This window comes from Microtus pennsylvanicus, chromosome 3, assembly GCF_037038515.1.
Source record: "Microtus pennsylvanicus isolate mMicPen1 chromosome 3, mMicPen1.hap1, whole genome shotgun sequence".
In the NCBI taxonomy this organism is placed as follows: Eukaryota; Metazoa; Chordata; class Mammalia; order Rodentia; family Cricetidae; genus Microtus; species Microtus pennsylvanicus.
The window spans coordinates 142587387-142609562 of NC_134581.1; the positions used below are offsets into that span (position 1 = coordinate 142587387).

The 22176-nt window shown below is 39.7% G+C and overlaps 1 protein-coding gene across 5 annotated transcripts in view; it reads right to left on the reverse strand.

Annotated features, from left to right (window-relative positions):
• The window catches only part of Unc13b (unc-13 homolog B), a 210996-nt gene that overhangs the window by 155222 nt on the left and 33598 nt on the right, over positions 1–22176 (reverse strand). For all 5 annotated transcript variants that reach the window (XM_075967443.1, XM_075967442.1, XM_075967440.1 and 2 more), the window contains exon 2: positions 11443–11472. Coding sequence is in view for 4 of the 5 variants with exons in the window: in XM_075967442.1 (XP_075823557.1) it covers positions 11443–11472 (30 nt within the window). In the remaining variant the exon portion in view is untranslated. The remainder of the gene's footprint in view (positions 1–11442; positions 11473–22176) is intronic.

The window sequence follows — 22176 nt, forward strand, 5'->3', positions numbered from 1 at the left end:
TGACAGGATTAAAATTATTGAAAATCAGAGGTTATCTGAACAAGTGGATACTATGACAGACAAAATTGATTCCATATCCAAGGGTATTAGAAAGTTACCTGAAAGGGTTCAGGCTATTGAATTTGACCTTCAGAGTTTATCACAAAGTTTTGATAAGGTAACAGACAGAATGTACCTCCAAGATGGGAATCTACATGATATACAAGAAAAGTTTAAGGAGGACATGTTATCTTTGAAGGAAAAAATTAAAGCTTTGGAATCACAGGTGCAGAATGGGGACCAAAAAATTGATACCTCAGTGAAATCACTGGAAATATATACAGGTCAAGAGATTCAGGATTTAAGAGAGACAATGATAAAAAGATTTGAAAAGATTGGAGAAATTATTGCAGCTGGTGAACAGAGTAAGGAGGCACAAGGACAGGATACAATGCCTCCACCAGCTATTAGAACTGGCTTACCCAGGGTTCTAGCGACATACCCTATACTTGATTCTGACAAAGCGTCAACTTCTAAAGGCTCAAAGGGAGTCAGAGAAGCTAGATGGACACCAATAGCAATGAATGATCTGAAAGAAATTAAGCAAGCTGTTGTTAATTTTGGCTTGCACAATGCATATGTAAAGGAAATGATAAAGACTTGGGCTTCTAATGCTAGAGCTATCCCCCATGATTTCCATCAGTTAGTGTCTGCAGTTTTAGATAAGGGACCTTCCTTGATGTTTGGAATTTATTTCAGAGAAGAATCCAAACATATGGAACAGCAAGGAAGAGCAAAAGGTATTGAGGTTTCCCAAGATCAAATTCTTGGTGCAGGAGAATATGCTGATCCACAGGTCCAAGCTCTTTATGACGATGAAGTACTGTGTCTATGTCACCAAGCAGCTTTAAATGCTTTGAATAGGATACAAGATCCAGCAAAAAGGGTTGAATCATATACCAGAATTAGGCAGGGACAGAGAGAACCCTTTATTGACTTTTTGCAAAGATTGATTAAGGCTCTGGACATAGGGGTAACAGACCCAGAATCTAGACGAATACTTCTTGAATCTCTAGCTTTTGAGAATGCAAACATAGAATGCAAAAAGATAATTGGGCCTTTAAAGTCTAGATCAGCACCTATGGATGAATGGATTCAGCATACGATGAATGTTGAAACGTTTAGCTATAATGATGAATCTTGGGTAGGAGAAGTGATTTCCAAAGCAATGAGGAGACATCAAACTGCCAGGTGTTTTAATTGTGGTAAATTAGGACATTTACAAAGGGATTGCAGGCAAAGAATTTCTAGGAATAATATCTCTTCTGGGAATGACAAAAATAGGAGACCTCGACCTTCAGGTATATGTAGGAGATGTGGTAAAGGCAGGCATTGGTCCAACGAATGTAGGTCAACAACAGATAGACGGGGCAATCCGATATCATCGGAAACTCCATGGGGGGCCTCTCGCAGGCCCCCAAGCCAACAGTGGCCCAGTCATTCCCAGTCACAGTGGAGAACGTGCCTCACCAAGAAAATTAAAAGCTCCAATTTCTGCTGTAAAAAGTAATACTGGTCTAAATGATGAATTACGTGTGGAGGATGAGTCAAAAAACCCAGTAGGACAGAGGAAACGTATATTTTGGCAGACTTCTATTAATGATCAAAGACCAAAGCTAAGAGTCTGTATAAATGGCACTTTTATTGAAGGCTTATTAGACACAGGTGCGGATGTAAGTATCATTACCCCAGAATCTTGGCATCCGAACTGGCCTCTTCAAGAGGTAGATGTTCAGTTCCTAGGAATTGGAACCCTATCTCGTGTAAAACAAAGCACAAGATGGGTTGAATGCATAGGGCCCGAAGGGCAAATAGGAAGACTAAGGCCATATATAGCCAATATTGCCATAAATTTATGGGGCCGTGACCTGCTACAGCAATGGAATACCCAGATTAACATTCCTGTATTTCCAGGAATTCATAATTCGGGGAAGGATATGATGAGGTATTATGGAAAAAGGTCACCAGCCATTCAGGCTGTACAAGAACATACAGCAAATACCAAACCTTTAGAGGTACCAACAGCCCTACCTTTAAAATGGCTAACTGAGAAGCCAATATGGATCAAACAGTGGCCTCTAGCTGAAGATAAACTACAGGCATTGGAACAGCTGGTACAAGAGCAACTAGATGCTCACCATATTGAAGAATCAACCAGCCCTTGGAATTCTCCTGTGTTTGTTGTAAAAAAGAAATCTGGTAAATGGAGAATGGTGACAGATCTAAGAGCTGTCAACAAAGTAATTCAACCTATGGGCCCACTACAGTCTGGAATTCCTTTGCCTTCTCTGTTACCAAAAGGATGGCCTCTTATAGTTATTGATTTGAAAGATTGTTTTTTCACTATACCATTACAAGAAAAGGATAGAGAAAAATTTGCCTTCACAGTGCCTACTTATAATAATTCTCAGCCTAATAAGAGATATCAGTGGACTGTCCTCCCACAGGGTATGCTCAATAGTCCTACACTGTGCCAATATTTTGTAAGTAAGCCATTGGAAATAATTCGTAAACAATTCCCCAAGTCCATCATTTATCATTACATGGATGACATCTTGTTATCTGATTCAAATAAAGATACTTTAGAAAGGATGTTTGAAGAAGTAAAGAAAGTCTTGCCTAGGTGGGGATTACAAATTGCCCCTGAAAAGATTCAAAGAGGAAATTCTATTAATTACCTAGGTTACAGAATAGGGTTAGAGAAAATTAAAACGCAAAAGGCACAAATTAGAAGAGACCGCTTAAAGACTCTTAATGACTTCCAAAGATTTTTAGGAGACATTTCCAGTCTACGACCATCTGTTGGGATAACACCTGATCTAATAGTTCATTTAAACAAAACCTTAGATGGTGATAAAGATTTGAATAGTCCAAGAGAACTGACAGCTGAAGCAGAAAAGGAACTGACAATGATTGAGGAAAAATTACAGGAGGCACATGTGGATAGGGTGAACCCAAATCTTAGATGCATCCTAGTCATATTGCCTTCCAGAATTTCTCCTACAGGGATTCTAATGCAGAGGGAAGATATTATTTTAGAGTGGATATTTATACCTAATAAACCAAGTAAAAAATTAAAAACTTATGTGGAAAAAGTCTCTGAATTAATTATAAAAGGTAAGCTGAGACTTCGTCAACTAGCAGGTATAGACCCAGCAGAAATTATAGTGCCTTTTACTACTGAAGAAATAAAAAAGTTATGGGAAGACAATGAACCGTGGCAAAGAGCTTGTGCTAATTTTTTGGGAGAAATTAATAGCAACTATCCCAAAAGTGGTAGACTTAACCTCATAAAAAGAACTTCTTGGATTCTTCCTAGAATTGTACGTGATGCTCCAATAACTGGAGCCCGTACTTTCTATACTGATGCAAATAAATCAGGGAAAGCAGGTTACAAGTCAGATGAATTGAGTAAGGTGGAACAAAGCCCTTATAATTCTGTCCAGAAGGCAGAATTATATGCCATCCTTATGGTGCTAAGGGATTTTAAAGAACCTCTTAATATAGTTACAGATTCACAATATGCAGAAAGAGTTATCTTGCATATTGAGACAGCTGAATTTATACCAGATGACACAGAGTTGACTTCATTGTTTATCCAGGTACAAGACATAATCAGGAACAGGCTTTGTCCGATGTACATAACACACATCCGGTCCCATACAGGTCTGCCTGGTCCTCTAGCCCAAGGCAATGCTGAGATTGATCAATTATTGATTGGAAGTGTGTTGCAGGCCTCAGAATTTCATAAGAAGCATCATGTCAATAGTAAAGGCCTAAAGAAAGAATTTTCCATTACTTGGCAACAAGCTAAGGACATTATAAAGAGATGTCCTACTTGTTCTTTCTATAATCAAACACCGTTGCCTGCAGGGAGTAACCCAAAGGGCACTAAGAGAAATGAAATCTGGCAGATGGATGTGTTCCACTTTATAGAATTTGGTAAATTAAAATATGTACACCACACCATAGACACGTATTCAGGTTTTCAATGGGCTACTGCCCTGAGCTCAGAAAAGGCTGATTCAGTAATCACACATTTATTGGAAGTTATGGCCATCATGGGTATACCTGCGCAAATAAAGACAGATAATGGTCCAGCATATGTATCTAAGAAAATGAAATGCTTTTTTGATTATTATAATATAAAACACATTACAGGTATACCAAACAATCCTACAGGTCAGGCAGTTATAGAAAGATCAAATCGTACTATAAAGGATATGCTGAACAAACAGAAAGGGACCGAAAATACCCCCAGAAATAGATTACATAATGCTTTATTAACCTTGAATTTTCTTAACGCTAATGAGAAAGGAACGACAGCAGCAGAGAGACATTGGATAATGGAAAAGTCTGCTGAACTAAATCAACTGATTTATTTCAAAGATGTGCTGACCTCTCAATGGAAGCCAGGAGATGTGCTACGTTGGGGAAGGGGTTTTGCTCTTGTTTCCACAGGAGAAGAAAAATTGTGGATACCATCAAAATTAATAAAGTTTCGATTTGAAGAGGAGAAACCTCTTGGAAAGGAGAAATGACAACTTATCTACAATGATGATATTCATACAGATGGTAAGAAAAACATATAGAATGGGGGCAGGGTTCTGTTCTTATCTCCACAGGAAAACACTCATCTTTGAAAAATTAAAGGGACCCTGGATATTTGGATGCTGACAGATGGAAAAATACCTGCCCAATAGGAAATATCAAGAAAACTGAAAGGGTTGTGTAAGTAATATTAAACCATATTTCTAAATTTATAAAGCTGGTTTTGAAGTTGGACTCTGGCTCAGTCCTTCTCCAATTCCAAGCCTGTTAGTAAGAGAAAAACCCAGAGTTTCTGGAGTTTCTGTCTCATGTCAAGAGCCATGATATGGGACAGAAAGAAATATGAGTTTAGAAAACATCTTTGCTTTTCTTCATATCTATCATACTTTTCATTGAATATATCTATCATGTCTTTCATTGAATATATATATATATGTCTATATGATTAATGCTTAAGTTTTTCATAATGAACAATGAGTTTTTCCTGAAGTGACATTTGAAGTTTCCAGGAAGAAGATGGGGCCCCATAACAACAACTCCACCTGGTTGATATGACGTCATGATACTGATAGCGCTACAACAAGACCTGCTTTGGATACCAGCTGCACAAGACAGTTCCAACTTGGTTAGCTGAAATGGTGCACATCTTATACAACATTTTGGCCAGACCTGCACAAAATACTCAGAGACTATTGGCAATTTTAAAAGACATTGATCTTGAAATTTAACCATCATTTTACTTTCACAGGATCCCCCAGAAAGAACGTCGCCCCTATGACAGCTGGAAGTAATTTTAGAGGACGACATCCCCTCTCCCAGTAAAGTTTGCCCTTGGGTTTAGGGACATCATTTAGGGGTTGATTATAATTAGTATACGATTGAGGGTTGGGGGAGGAATTTTATAAGCTCAGGGATCATTTTGGAAAAAAAAAAAAAGAGGGATGATGGGATAATAGATTTGTAATTGTGAGTTACTGTTGTTAGACAAATATATTGATATAGATTCTTGTATATTGATACAAAGTTAAACTGTATTGACTATTGTATGCATTCATGTTTCTACCTCTGTTTAAAACATTTTTTATGTATTGACATATATTGTATTGATATATATATATTGTATATATTTACCATATTGCAGTGTACATTTCTACCTCTGATTAAGATACTTATATAATGTTTGTGTATTGATATTTATTTACCTACTGCAATGTATATTTGTACATTGTTTATATTTGGAGGTCATTGTCCTCATTTGTTTCACAGTCGTTTATTGTCTTAGTCTTTAAGTTAGATAGATATTGAGAATTATATAGACTAATAGTCATCTAAGTTTGTCATTTATAATTAGACTAATCAGGTTCTTTAGATATATAGAGATTATACTCAGTATAGATAGATAATCTTCAACTTCTTCAAAGAGCTGTAGAAAATGGCCTTTAATCTAACTCAGAGTTTTGTGGTAGTGAGACACAATTGCTCCTGGCAACACCACACTATTCCCGAGAGAATGTTGAGCACCAAAGACACTCCACCTGGAGCATTTCTTTTTGGCAGAACTGGCCTTGGGGCAAAGAAATGCCCATACCTCAACCACTGACAAAGATACAGAGCGTGCATCAATGGATAAAACAGGGCTGTCTTATCCTGCCAAGACAGGGTAAGATAGTTTTGAAAACTTGCTTGCCTTCGAAAATGGTGTGTCAGTTATGTTAGGCCTTAGCCAAAGTTGGTTGCTTCAACGCTGCTAATGTGACTTTGGGTGATTGCCTAGGTAGCTAGTTGTCTCTGTGATTTGTTGCATGTTTTGGAAGTTGTTTTATTGAACTTCCTAATTAACCAGGTAACATTTCCCTTCTCAGATCTTTGATGGGGTTGAAGACTATATAAATGTAGTTACTTTCTCTCATGACTTGGCCAAGTTATTTATTATACAAGACCTAAGCTAGTTAGAATAGGATATTTGTACTTATTGTATATAATTTCATAGTAGGTTTAGAACTCTCTTATTTAAACAGAAGGGGGAGGTGTTGCGGGAGGTCCTCCCACTCCTCCAGCCTATCGCCGCTGAGATACCAGCCCCTTGGGGCGTGGTCTCTCTCCCTTTAAAAAAGCGGCCACTTCCCTCTCCTCTCTCTCTTCACTTCCTGCTCCGCCGGCGACTAGACTCCTGGTTGCGTTGCGTAGAGGGCCGTTGCCTGGGACAGTGATCTGTAAGTTTTTTCCCCTTTAAATAAATATCACCCTATTAATCATAATCCCACATTGGTGTGGCATTGTTTGTGACTTACGCCTTCATCTAACAATACCTAATGTTAAATAATATGAGAAAATAGGGTACTGGCATACACTATCAGAAAATAAACTGTCCAAGTATCCTTTAAAAGGTATGGAGATTTTTAGCCAGACAAGGAAGAACTCACATTTCAGGCTAGCCTAGGCTACAAAGCAAGACTATCTCAAAAGCAGAAACAAAAAGAACTGGGGAAATGGCTCAGTGGATAAAACACTTAAGCATGAGGACCTGAGTTCAGATCCCAGCACCTTGGAAAGGAGCAGCAGGTAACATGTCTACAACCCAGTTCTAGAGGAATAAAAATAGGTGGATCTTGAGGGTTTGCTAGTCAGATAGTCTAGCCAAAACAGCTAGATCCAGATATAGTGAGGGACCCTGTCTCAAGAAAATATGGCAGAGGATTGAGGGAGATACCCAGTGTTGACCTCTGGCCTGGACACATGCAAGCACAAGGGCATGCACTTATATGCATGCACTCACACACACAAAATAATGTAGCTTTGTAGCAAGATGGCAGGTTTATAATTGTACTGAAGATAAGTGATGATAAAACCCAGCACATTTAACGAGACCCTCACCCATGTCCAGAAGTAGGAATGCAGTAGACCACAGAGCTCTAATTTGGGGTTTGTTTTTTTATTTATTTTCTTGTTTGAGATCAAAACCAGGGTCTCACAGGCTAGCCAAGGCCTTGAGCACCCACCTATACTTCTAACCCCTGAACTACATTTTGTATTATAAGATATTAAATGAGCTGGAGGAAGGGCTAAGTGGTAGAGCATCTTCACAGAATGTGAGGTCCCAAGGTTTAATCCTCAGTACTAGAAAACAAAATTTAAATTTTTTCCAGGCTGGGTGGTACACACCTATAATCCTAGCAGTTGAAAGCTAGAGATAGGAGGACCCCAGGGGCTTGCTGACCATCTAGCCAAACCAACTGGGGAACTCCAGGTTCACAAAAAAAAAAACTGTCCCAAAAACTAAAGTGGAAAGCAATTGAGGAAGAGATCCAAGGTCACATCTGGCCTCCAAGCACACAGATGTGTACCAGCATGCACAGCTGCACACATATGCACATATAAGCATGCTACTAATAATCTTTTCTTTTCTTTTAGAAAAGAGGTCTCTCTATGTAGTCCTAGCTGTCCTAGAACTAAATATGTAGACCAGGCTGGCCTTGAATTCAGATTCTCCTGCCTCTGCCTCAGAGCACTGGGATTAAATGTATGTGCCACCACACTTGGCCAGTTAATTTTTTTAAAGCTAATATAATTTTTGATGCCAATAAAATATTCCAGACAAGAATGGTGGCTCATGTTTGCAATTACAACTCTTCAGAGGCTAAGACAGAGTTATTGAAAAATAAAATCCATCCTAGGCCACATAGTAACTTCCAGGTCAGCCTGGGCTACAGAGTGACACTCTGTTTTTGAAAGAAAATAATAAAGGAGGATTGACAAAGTACGTACCTAGGATATATAAGCCCCTGGGTTTGATTTTCCAGCACCAAAGACCTGGAATCATATCTATAATCCCAGCAGTGGGGAGAGGGTGGCAAGGTGATTAGAAGTTCAAAGTCACCCTTAACTATATAGAAACCTCAAGGCCACCCTGGGCTACATGAGAACTATCTCAAAAACATTTTTAAAGTCAGAAAGATGACTTGGTAGGCAAGAGTATCTGCCACCAAGACTAGCAGCCTGAATCCTGAATTTGATTCCTAGAACCCACATAGGCGAAGGTCAGAAATGACTTCCAAAAGTTATCCTCTAACCTCCACACACATGCTGCACCATGAAAAAAAGGAAATTAAATTAATAAAAATTAAAAATTTTAAGCTTCCAGAGCTGGGGATATACTCTGAGGTAGAGGGTGTGCTTAATGCAAACAAAATACAGCAAAACAATTGCCAACACCAAAACATCATTTTTTCTTTAATTTTTTTTTTAACTAAGAACCATATTCAAGGGCTGGAGACATGGTTCGGTGCTTTAAGAGCACTTGCTGCTCTTCCAGAGGTCCTGAGTTCAATTCCTAGCAACTCACATGGTGGCTCACAACCATCTATAGTAGGATCTGATGCTCTCTTCTGGCATAAAGATCACTATTATACATAAATGAATCTTTGAAAAAAAAGAACCATTTTCAGCAATAACAAATATTTTAAAAATACATAGCTGTGAACCACTGACTATATTTTTAGACATTAGCATTAATATATTTACAAAACTGGACAGCCATAAATACACAGTAACTTTCATTGTTTATAACATCAAGACACTAAAAAAAATAAATATTTCTCCATAGATGCCTTGGGTACAATCTACAACAAAATCTACAAAGTACTTTAAAAGAAAATGCCTGGGGCCTGGAGAGATGGCTCAGAGGTTAAGAGCACTGGCTTCTCTTCCAGAGGAGAATTCATCCTGAATTTAATTCCCAAGGTGGCTCACAGCCATGTGTAATGAGCTCTAGTGCCCTCTTCTGGCGAGCAGGTGTACATGCAGGAAGAACACTATAATAAATATTTTAAAAAAGAAAATGTCTGATATACACAAATTTAAAGGATTTTCATGATGTATCACTGAGAAAACTAAAAATGTTTCACACAGATGGTTGTGCGATCCATTTATTTATTTTTTTAAAGATATTTATTTATAATACATATATTCTGTCTGTGTGTATGCCTGCAGGCCAGAAGAGGGCACCAGACCTCATTACAGATGGTTGTGAGCCACCATGTGGTTGCTGAGAATTGAACTCAGGACCTTCAGAAGGGCAGGCAGTGCTCTTAACCTCTGAGCCATCTCTCCAGCCCCTGTGCAATCCATTTATATGTTGTGTGATATTTTGTGTTCTGACAAATAAAGCTTGCCTGGAGATCAGAGGGCAGAGCTAGCCACCAGTTAACCATAGAGGCCAGGCAATGGTGGCAAACACCTTTAATCCTAGAGCTTGGGAGGAAGAAGCAGGAAGATCAGGAGTTCAAAGCCACTCTGGGCTATGCAAGATTGAACCAGTTTTTAAAAGAAATAGACAGAATATTGTATACATAATAAATAATAAATAAATATTTAAAAAAAAGAAATAGAGGCAGGCAGTAGTGGCTCACACCTTTGATCCCAGCACTTGGGAGGTGGAGACAGGAATATAAGGCGGGTAGAGATCTTTGGCCATTTAGTCTGAGGATTCGATTCGATTCACAGAGACAAGATCTCCCCCATTCATTCTGAGATTTCGTAGAGATAAAAAGTCTCTAGCAGCTGGCTGCTCTGCTTCTCTGATCTTTCACTTTCACCCCCGATATCTGATTCTGGGTTCAATTAATTAGGATCATGTTTCATTTATATTCACAAGAATACATATAAAAAAGATCTGGAAAGGTAAACAAAAAACTTCTAAATAATTGCTTTAGAGGAGTATAATTGGGTTGGAAAGAGAGAAAAAGGTACACTTTTCATTAATAAACACAGGTAAAACAATAAAAACCAGGAAAAGGAAAATGCTTTACAGCGATGAATTAATAATTTCATAAATTAACATAGCGAATTAAACCAATGAATTTAAGTAGTAAACTAAATGAAATCATTATTGTTTTCTGAGACAAGGTCTCTTTATATAGCCTAGGCTGACCTGGACATGCGATCCTCCTGCACCAGCCTCCCAAGTACAGGATTATAGAAACGGCATTGTGTCCAGTTTATAATTAATGATCTTTTTTAAGATTGCTTTTCAGATGGCTCAACAGGGAGAAGTGCCTGATATGAAGCCGAAACAACCTGACTTCATTCTCGGGAAAATACATGGTAGAAGCAGAAAATGGAATCCCCAAAGAAGTACTCAGAGGTCATCAGACTTTCACAGCCAGGGCTTTGTCCCTGAGCCGTCCTGCTGGCCGACACATTTTGGCTTTGTTTTTTTAAGCTTGCTCTAAAGGAGGCTGTGATGTTAAGTTGGGAGGTCACCCCAGCCCCAGCCCCACCCACATCCATCCATCCCAGCCCCCTAGCCTGGGAGTTGCCTTGGTCTGAACTGCAAATCCCAGCATGCCAGGTCCTGACCCCTCCCCGGGGAGGACTAGGACCGCTCCCACCGGGTATTTAAGTGGGTTGCCCAAGGAGGAACATGTGGTCCCGGGTTTTGCATGTGCTCCTCAGTTTTCTGTCTCCCCTGCCATGCTCTCGGCCACCCGAGAGTGCTGCATTTATTAAAACATGGGCATTTTAATTTGGTTTAATTTGGCCTGATTGGATTTCTGTGCACCGGCGTAGAGGATTGTTCTTAACACAGACAGATGGTTCAGTAGTTAAGAGCACTAGCTGCTCTTGCAGAACACCTGGGTTCAAATCCCAGTTCCCACATGGCAGTTTACAACCACCCCATAATTCTAGTTCCAGGGGATATGACACCTTTTTCTGGCCTCCTTGGGGTCCTGCATACACACACACACACACACACACACACACACACACACACACGGTGGGGGAGGGAGGGAGGGAGACTGCTTTATGTCACAGCAAGCATAAAAGGAAACAATAATGGAGGGGTAGACTTACCTGGTGAACCCTGGAATTTGGCTCTTTTAACTGAAAGAAAACAAAAGAGGCAGAATTAGGAAGTTAAGTCTAATTATTGGGAAAAGAAGCTGAACATTTGATCAAAGACCTTCTCAAAAGTATTCAGCCCAACCTCATACCCAAAGGGGAAAAAAACCTCCATTCCCACCTCCTGACAAGGTGGTAGAGAAATCCAAATGGTAGGGGATCAGTTTTATGCTAGATGTCTTTGTAAACTTTAAGTTACAGGTCTAGAGAGATGCCTCAATGGTTAAGAGCACTAGCTGCTCTTCCAGAGGTCCTGAGTTTAATTCCCAGCAACTACATGGTGGCTCACAACCATCTATAGTGGGATCTGATGTCCTCTTCTGGCATAAAGTCAATAGAGCTGTCATATACACAAATAAATAAATCTTTTTTTAAAAATGTTTTAAGTTATAAATATTCTTTATTTAAAAAGCAATCATCAGGCTGGAAGTAAGCACTTACCTTGAATGTGTGAGGCCCTGAATTCTATCCTTAGCCAAACAAAAAAAAGATAAGAAATAAGCTCTAAAAAAGAAAGTCCTTCCAGTTGATTCTCAACAAAACAAAAGATTAGGAAAAATATAGATGATAGCTTTTCAAACAAGAGTGATAAGTTACTTCTAAGAACAAGCAGATATCAAGAGGGGCTCCTTTCCAAAATCACACAGAACTGCTTCAAAAAAAAAACCAAAAAAAAAAGGAAAAAGAAGAATGCTAGAGCCAGAGCAGCACATGAAACTCCTGGGGGAAACTAAGGACTATACATGCAAGGAAACCGCTACAGCTGGACTAATGGCTCAAGTCTGGAATCCTAACCCTCGCGAGCCTGAGTCAGGAGAACTGCTGCAGGTTCAAGGCCAGCCTGGGCTACAGAGTAAGAAAGCAGCAAAATCAATCCATAAAGATTAAGGATAAGTGCCAGGGGTGGGGTGGGGGTATTGTTGTAGCAAAGTGCCTAGAAAGTATATATAAGGTTTGATTTGCTTCTCTACCTTCTGCATTACAAATGAAAGCTTCCAGTAATAGACATCTACCTCACTGAATTCTTCCATGAGATGAGTCACTTAGCACCTCACAAGGCCATCAAATCTCCATTTCTTTCAGTCAGTACTTATTATTATTAAAATCTATTTCTTTTTATTGATCCAAAATATGCCTTCTGTAGTCTCACATAAATCCAGCTCTTCTTCCCAAATATTCTTTTTCATAAATTTTTTTCTTTTTTTTTCTTTTTCATAAATGTTAAGAAAATAGAGCAGGTCATGCAGAGCACGCCTTTAATCCCAGCACTTGGAAGGCAGATGCTAGTGGATGAGTTTAAAATCAGCCTGGACTGCATAATGAGTTCCAGAGCTACATAGTGAAACCCTGTCTTTAAAAATTAAGAGAAAGAGAGGGGAGAGAGGGATTTAGTGAGGGAGAGAGAATACATTTCAGCTGGGCTTGTTAGTGCTTGATTGTAATCCTAGCACTTAAAAAGTAGAGGCAGTTCAATGCATGGGCACAGGAAATCACTTCCTCAATATAACACCAGTAGCACAGACACTGAGAGCAACAATAAATAAAAGGGACCTCCTGAAACTGAGAAGCTTCTGTAAAGCAAAGGACACAGTCAATAAGACAAAAAGCCAGCCTACTTCTTCACCAACCCTACATCAGAGAGATGACTGATCTCCAAAATATATAAAGAACTCAAGAAATTAGACATCAAAATTCCAAGTAACTCAATTAAAAATGGAGTACAGATCTAAACAGAGAACTCTCAACAGAAGAATCTAAAATGGCTGAAAGACACTTAAGGAAATGCTCAGCATCCTTAGAGAAATGCAAATCAAAACAACTCTGAGCTACCATCTTACACCTGTTAGAATGGCTAAGATCAAAAACACAAATGATAGTTTATGCTGGAGAGGATGCAGAGTAAGGGGAACACTCCTCCATTGCTGATGGAAATGCAAACTTGTACAGCCACTCTGGAAATCAGTATGGCGGTTTCTTAGAAAATTGGGTCAACCGACCTCAGGACCAAGCAATACCACTCTTGGGCATATACCCAGGATATTCAACCATACTACAAGGACATTTGTTCAACTATGTTCATAGCAGCATTATTCATAATAGCCAGCACCTGGAAACAACCCATCAACCAAAGACTGGATAAAGAAAATGTGGTACATTTACACAATGAGGAGTACTACTCAACAGTAAAAAACAATGGATAGGTTTTTTTTTTGTTCCATCCTTTTTCATGCAAAAAAAAAACTATCCTGAGTGAAGTAACCCTGAAAGATGAACATGGTATGTACATGACCCCAGAGAAACAAAGTAACAAGGAGAAGCCTAAGAGAAACATAAATATATTCCCCTGGAAAGGGGAAAGAGACAAGTTCTCCTGAGAAAATTGGGAGCATGAGGGTGGGGAGAGAAAGGAAGGCAGAAGGGAAGGAGGAGGGGAGAAGGGGAGGGAGAGGAGAACTTGAGGGAACAGGGTGGTCGAGATGGGGGGAGGACAAAGACAGAAAATAATGAAATAGATATCTTATTTGAGGGAATCATTATGGAACTAACAAGAAACCTGACACTAGAGAAATTCCCAGGAATCCACAAGATGACCCCAGCTAAGACCCTAAGCAATAGTGGAGGGGGTGCCTGAACTGGTCTTGCCTTATAGTGAGATTGATGACTATCTTAAATGTCACCATAGAACCTTCATCCAGCAACTGATAGAAGCAGATGCAGAGATCCACAGCAGAGCACTGGGCTGATGAACTCCCAAAGTCCAATTGAAGAGTGGGAGGAGTGAGAATACAAGCAAAGAGGTCACTACCTACTGAATCAGATTACCTGAGCTAATGGAAGCCTATCAACTCTGATCTGACACTTAGGGAAGCAGCATAAGACCAAACTAGGTCCACTGAATGTGGTGGGTGACAGTTGTGTGGCTGGGGCAGACTGTGGGGTCACTGGCAGTGAGACCAGGATTTATCCCTACTGCTTGTTCTAACTTTTTGGAACCCATTCTCTCTGGAGGGATACCTTGCTAAGCCTAGATATAGTGGGGAGGGCCTTCATCCTGCCTCAAAGCAATGTGCTAGACTACTTTGTTGACTCCCCATGGCAAGCCTTATCCTCTGAGGAGTGGATGAGGGGTGGAATGGGGGAGAGAGGGAGGAGGGGAGGGGAGGGAGTGGATTTAGCATGTAAAGTGAAAAAAAGATAAGTTTCTTTCTTTTTTTTTTTTTCCGAGACAGGGTTTCTAGGAGCCTGTCCTGGAACTAGCTCTTGTAGACCAGGCTGGTCTCGAACTCACAAAGATCCGCCTGCCTCTGCCTCCCGAGTGCTGGGATTAAAGGCATGCGCCACCACCGCCCGGCTTAAATAAATTAAAAAAAAAAAAGCAGAAGCAAGAAGAACAGAAGTTCGAAGTTAACCTCAGCTACACAAGACTCTTATAAACTCAAACAGGACTCAAGAGACAGCCAAGTGAATAGGTGCTTATTTCCATGTCTGACCACTTGAGTTTGATTCCCAGGACCCATAATGGTAAAAGAGAACACCAATTCCCCAAAACTGTTCCCTAATCTTCACATGCACACTTTAACATGCACATATACACACACACACCAAATGCATAAAAATAAAGTTTTTTAAACGTTTTATAAAAGCCAGACAGTAGTGGCACACACCTTTAATCCCAGCAGCACTGGGAAGGCAAAGGCAGGTAGGTATATCTTTGAGATCTAGGCTAGCCTGGTCTACAGAGTGAGGACTACACAAAGAAAACTTGTCTCAAAAAACAAAAACGAAACAACAAAAAACTGCTTAATAAAAATAATCTATTTTAATATTTATCATTGTCCTATCAATACCTATAAAAACTAAATAAAATCAGCATAAATGAAAACTACAAACAAAATTTATTTTTGGGGGGGGGGGTGTTTCAAGACAGGGTTTCTTTGTGGCTTTGGAGCCTGTCCTGGAACTAGCTCTGTAGACCAGGCTGGTCTCGAACTCACAGAGATCCGCCTGCCTCTGCCTCCCGAGTGCTGGGATTAAAGGCGTGCACCACCACCGCCAGGCTACAAACAAAATTTAAAACATAGTTAAAATTTTTAAAAATTAGCTAGTTGGGCTGGTCAATGCCTATAATCCCATTGTTTGGTAGGAAGAGACAGAAGGATCTATGTAAGTTGGAAGTCATATAATGACTTCTAAATATTAGAAGAACTACTTAGTAAAATCCTTAAAGAGATGGCTCATCAAATAAGATCACTTGCTGCTATTGCAGAAGACTTGGATTCAGTTCCCAGCCCCCACATGGTGGCTCACAACCTTGTGTAACTCCATTCCAGGAGATTCCACATCCTCTCCTGGTCTCCTTGAGCACCAAGGATACACATGGTGCACATACATACATGCAAGCAGAACACTTGTACACATAAAATTAAATAATAAAAAAGCTCCTTTCTTAAAAAGGGAGAGAATTAAAATAACATTACATGGAATGGAAATTATCTCATTATAATAAATAGTTATGGAAGATTATTATATCTAATAATTCATCCATGAAAACTAACACTACAGCTTTTAAGGCAGGAGACTGAGAAGAGAGAGATCAGACAAAGAGGGGAAATGAATCCAACAGTGTGTATGCTGTAATCCTGGCACTTGGGAGGATAAGAAAGGAGGCCCACAATGTCAAACCCTAAATTATATAAGACCTTGTCTCATAAAGTAAAAAAATAAAAATAAAAATTGCTGGGCACAGTAGTGCACACCTTTGACCCCAGCACTAAAGAGGTAGAGGCAATCAGATATCTGAGTTCTAGGCCAGTCAGGGTCATACAACGAGATCATGTCCACTCAGATGTGAAACTATCACCGTTTTATTTTTGGGTTGATGGTTTTTTGGGTTTTAGTTTTTGCTTTTTTTTTCAAGACAGGATCTCACTATGTAGCCCTGGTTGTCCTAGAACTCGCTATTAGACCAGTTTGGCCCTGAATTCAGAGATCCACCTGCCTCTGCCTCCTGGGAGCAGGGATTAAAGGTGTGTGCCACTCCATCTGACTCATAGTTTTAGCTCTTAAATCCTAACATTAGATCTACATGGGACAGCACATGCTTTAATCCCAGCATTTGGGAGGTGAGGGCAGCAAGAGCAAGAGTTTAAGGACAATCTTTGAGTTAAATAGTGAGTCATCCTACACTATAAGACCTATACTATTTTGTTTTCAAAAAACAAAATCTTCATGCTGGCCGGGCGGTGGTGGCGCACGCCTTTAATCCCAGCACTTGGGAGGCAGAGGCAGGCGGATCTCTGGGAGTTCGAGGTCAGCCTGGTCTAGTTCTGGGACAGGCACCAAAGAGCTAGTTCTGGGACAGGCACCAAAGCTACAGAGAAACCCTGTCTCGAAAAACCAAAAAAAAAAAATCTTCATGCTGTTCATGTGTAAAAATAGGTCCATATTACTTTCAACATAAGATTTTCATTGTTGTTTCTCTTGGGGTTTTTTTGTTTTGTTTGTCTATTTTTTGTTGTTGTAATTATTTGGGGGGTAGGTTAAGATATATCTCACTATGGTGCCCTGGTTGGTATGGAACTTGCTCTACAAACCAGGCTGGTCTTAATTTCATAGAGATCTGCCTGCCTCTACCTCCCAAATGCTGGGATTAAAGTCATGTACCATCAGGCCTGGTTTCAACATTTTTAAAAAAGATTTATTTATTATGTATACAGTGTTCTGTCTGCATGCATACCTGCATGACAAAAGAGGGCATCAGATCTCATTATATATGGTTGTGAGCCACCATGTAGTTGCTGGGACTTGAACTCAGGATCTCTGGAACACTGGTCAATGCTCTTAACCTTTAGGTCAACCCTCCAGGCTCTGGTGTCAACAATTTTAAAACAATGAATAAACTGGGCATAGTGATGAAGGGCTCTAATCCTAGTACTTGAGAGATGGAGGCAATAAAATCAGAAGTTAAAGGTCATCCTCAACTACATAGCAAATGTGAGTCCAGCCTTGGCTAAATAAGACTGTCTCAAAAACAAACTAACAAACAAAATCCATTAAATATATTATAGTTAAATAAAAATACAGTCAGAGCTAAGCATGGTAGCATATACTGGTAATTCCTGCAGTTGAGAAACAGAGGCAGGAGGACCAAGAGTTCAAAGGCAACCTCAGGTACCTTGCAAATTCAAGACTAGACCTTGCTTCAAAACTAAACAAACAAATAAATGATAGACAGACAAAGTAGAATGTATAGATAGAAAAAAAAGTTTATGTCTCAACCTCAATGTTATCAAACAACATATTAAACAAATTTACTATCTATGAAGCCAATTTAAAATTAAAATTGTTTTCTAAATCAAAGCTACTAGGACTCTAACACAAAATCCATCATTGATGCTATGAATATGTTTTATTACCATTGGTTAATAAAGAAGCTGCTTCATCCTATAGCAGGGCAGAATATAGCCAGGCTGGAAGTGATACAAAGAGAGAGAGAAAGGAAGTGATACAGAGAGAGAGAGAAAGGCGGAGTCATGGAGACGCCACGTAGCTGCTGGAGACAGATGCCAGATCCTTACCAGTAAGCCACAGCCTCATGCCAATACACAGATTAATAGAAATGGGTTAATTTAAGATGTAAGAGTTAGTTAATAAGAAGCCTGAGCTAATAGGTTAAGCAGTGTTGCAATTAGTATAGCTTCTGTATGATTATTCGGGTCTGAGTAGTTGGGAAACAAGCGAGCTGTCTCTGTTTACACCACTACTGTTTATTTAAAAAAAAAAAGCAGAATGATGGGAAAATAACAATCATTACAGAACACTGAGGTTCTTAAAGACTACAGCTGATATGAAAACCCTGAAGTCAGCTAAAGACAGACCCAGACAAAGCCCATTTCCCCAAGGTTTTCACAAATAAAGGCAGAGAGAGAGAGAGAGAGAGAGAGAGAGAGAGAGAGAGAGAGAGAGAGAGAGAGAGAGAGAGAGAGAGACTATATGCCTATAATTCAAAAAATAAATCTAACCTTAGCACTTGTGTTTCTCTAACCTTACTATAAGACCAAATCTACTACAGGTTCTCTTAAGATTACAGGAGATAATCCTATTCACACTGACTCACAAGCAGTGACTTAGTTCTCTAGGCACACGGACACTAACCTGCCTGGTCAAGCCTGACCTCTCAGGAAACAATTTCCAAAGCCATAAGGAATTTGGTCTCTTGTTTGTTACCCTCCTGCTTAAGAACTCAGCATTAAAGTCTATCACTTAAGTGCAGTAACTACCATTTTCTTTTTATTTGCAAGGTAACATCTTTTAAAACAGAAATTACATGTATTCCTACTGCCTTATTATCAATCTCTGGTGAACATCAAACATTTATAATGATCAATTTGCATAGTATGTTTTATTGACTTTCACATCTGTCAAATATTTGAATATAAAAGACACATTACAACACTTGTCAACCAACTGACCACAGGGACTGACAAAACCATGCAGACTGGTTGGCATGATGTCCTTTTCCTCACCTCTCCCTTATTAACTATTAAAACTGAATACGTAGGGCTGAAAAGATGGTTCAGTCAGTAAACTGCTTGTCATGCAAGCATGAGCAACTGAATTTGATCCCCAGGATGAGAGAGAGAGAGAGAGAGAGAGAGAGAGAGCGAGCACTGGTTCGGCGGCTAAGAGATCATACTACTCTTACAGAGTAAGGGGATCTTACAGGATCTGAGTTCAGCCCCTAGCACCCATGGTCAGGAGGCTATAGCTACCAGGAGATTCAGTGACCTTTTCTTGGCCTCCAGACACTTACACATAGGCAAACCTTCTCTCAAAAAACCTAAGTAAATAAATAAAAGCCCTAAGTGATTAGGTTAGCAGATGACCATTTATGATATAATTTATATGCATGCACACCATGTTCTGTCAACTTCAGGAGCTCCAGTTATCCTTGTGTTAGGGCTCTAACTAGATCCTGGTTGGAGTTTTGTTGTTGACGTTTTGTTTTGCTTTTTTGTTTTGTTGGTGTTGTTGGTGGTGGTGGTAAATTTTTTTGTTTGTTTGATTTTTGGTTTCTCATTGTAGCAGGCTGGCTTTGATCTCACATAGATCTGCCCTTCTCTGACTCCCGAGTGCTAGGATTAAAGGCGCGCGCCACCACTACCCAGTTCTGCTTTTTGGTTTGTTTCTGGTTTGTTTTGTTTTATTGATATTTATTGAGCTCTACATTTTTGCTGCTCCCCTCCCTTCCTCTCCCCTCCCCTCTTCAATCCTCTCCCAAGGTTCCCATGCTCCCAATTTACTCAGGAGATCCTGTCTTTTTATACTTTCTACTCCCCATGTAGATTAGATCTATGTAAGCCTCTCTTAGTGTCCTTGTTGTCTAAATTCTCTGTGATTGTGGTTTGTAGGCTGGCTTTCTTTCCTTTATGTTTAAAAACCACTTATGAGTAAGTACATGTGATAATTGTCTTTCTGGGTCTGGGTTACCTCACTCAAAATAATGTTTTCTGGCTCCATCCATTTTCCTGCAAAATTCAAGATGTCATTATTTTTTTCTGCTGTGTAGTACTCCATTGTGTAAATATACCACATTTTCCTTATCCATTCTTCGATAGAGGGGCATTTAGGTTGTTTCCAGGTTCTGACTATGACAAACAAAGCTGCTATGAACATAGTTGAACACATGTCCTTGTGGCATGGTTGAGCATCCTTTGGATATATACCCAAAAATGGTATTACTGGGTCTTGAGTAATTGTTTAATTGTTGAGCAAATGTTTAAGCAATTAAAAAAAATGTTTCCTAATTTTTTGAGAAATCGCCACACTGTACCAGCTTGCATTTCCATCAGCAATGCAGAAGTGTTCCCTTTTCCCACAACCTCTCCAGCATAAGTTGTCATCAGTGTTTTTGATCTTGGCCAGTCTTACAGGTGTAAGATGGACTCTCAGAGTTGTTTTGATTTTAATTTCTCTGATGACTAAGGATATTGAACATTTCCTTAAGTGTCTTTCAGCCATTTTAGATTCCTCCGTTGAGATTTCTCTGTTTAGGTCTGGACTCCATTTTTTTTTATTGGATTATGTGATCTTTTGGTGACCAATTTCTTGAGTTCTTTGTATATTTTAGAGATCAGACCTCTGTCTGATGTGGGGTTAGTGAAGATCTTTTCCCATTCTGTAGGCTGTCGTTTGGTCTTGTTGACTGTGTCCTTTGCTTTACAGAAGCTTCTCAGTTTCAGGAGGTCCCATCTATTAATTGTTTCTCTCAGTGTCTGTGCTGCTGGGGTTATATTTAGGAAGTGGGTCCCTGTGCCAATGTGTTCAAGTGTACTTTCCACTTTCTCTTCTATAACGTTCAGTGTGGCTGGCTTTATGTTGAGGTCTTTGATCCATTTGGAAATGAGTTTTGTGCATGGTAATAGATATGGGTCAATTTTCAGTCTTCTACATGTTGATATCCAGTTATGCCAGCACCAATTGTTAAATATGCTTTCTTTTTTCCATATGATAATTTTTGCTTCTTTATTAAAGATCAGGTGTTGGAAGATGTGTGGATTGATATCCAGGTCTTCTATTCAGTTCCATTGGTCCTCCTGTCTGTTCTTATGCCAATACCAGGCTGTTTTCAGTACTGTATCTCTGTAGTAGAGTTTGAAGTCAGGGATTGTGATGCCTCCAGAAATTCTTTTATTATACAGGATTGTTTTGGCTATCCTGGGTTTTTTGCTTTTCCATAAGAAGTTGAGTACCGTTCTTTCGAGGTCTTTGAAGAATTTTGCTGGGATTTTGATGGGCATTGCATTGTTTGTTTTTTAAGATAAGACCTGGAATCCATTTCATTCTGGTCTTGAACTTTTGGGATTACAGGCATGTGCTATCACTTCTGGCTTTTGCTTACATGCTAAATTTGATTCCTCCCCTTTTAAAATTGTACTGATCTCTTTATTCTTTGGAAGTTTCTTAAAGTTTTCCTCACATTATCACTTTAGCTTTCTTCTAAGTTAACTTGTTTATTAATGCTTTTGTTGTTCTAGAGACATCTCTCTGTTGTGGGAACTCCTTCAGTCAATAGCCTTTAAGATATCAACCCACTTGGGCATGGTCTCATACTAAAAATGCAGCTATAAAACATGTGTGCCTGCTCTCTCTTCCAGCTGCTGGATTCGGTTTCGGTTCCTGTTCCCCGTTTGTGCAAAGGACTGTGATCTGTGAGTCTACCCCTAAATAAATAATCCTTTATTATACTCAATTCTGAGGTAGTGAGGGATTTCTTTTTAGCGTCCATCTTCATCTGGTGTTCAGCGTGAATCCCAACTCTACACCTACCTGGTGGACCGACCTAAAAGGCCCAAAAGGTCTGTGGCCAAGGGTCTTCCACCCCCACACCTCTGTCTTGATTTCACCTACAAGCGGTTTTTTGCAAAAACCCCGCCACAGCAGAGCTACATGGGGACTTGACAATTTTCCCAAGCTCTCGCAGGCTTACCCCCACCTGCCGCTTTTCCTGACTCACAGCAACTTGTGCAGAGACTTTTATTGCACTTAAGCAGCTTCCTTTTGTGTTCTTCATGTCTCCTGTTTCCCAGACTAACCTCAAATTCCCTATGTACCAAGAATGACCTGAACTCTGATTCTCCTGCCTCCATTTCCTGACTTCTGGGAGCTGGGGTTATGTATTCTGCC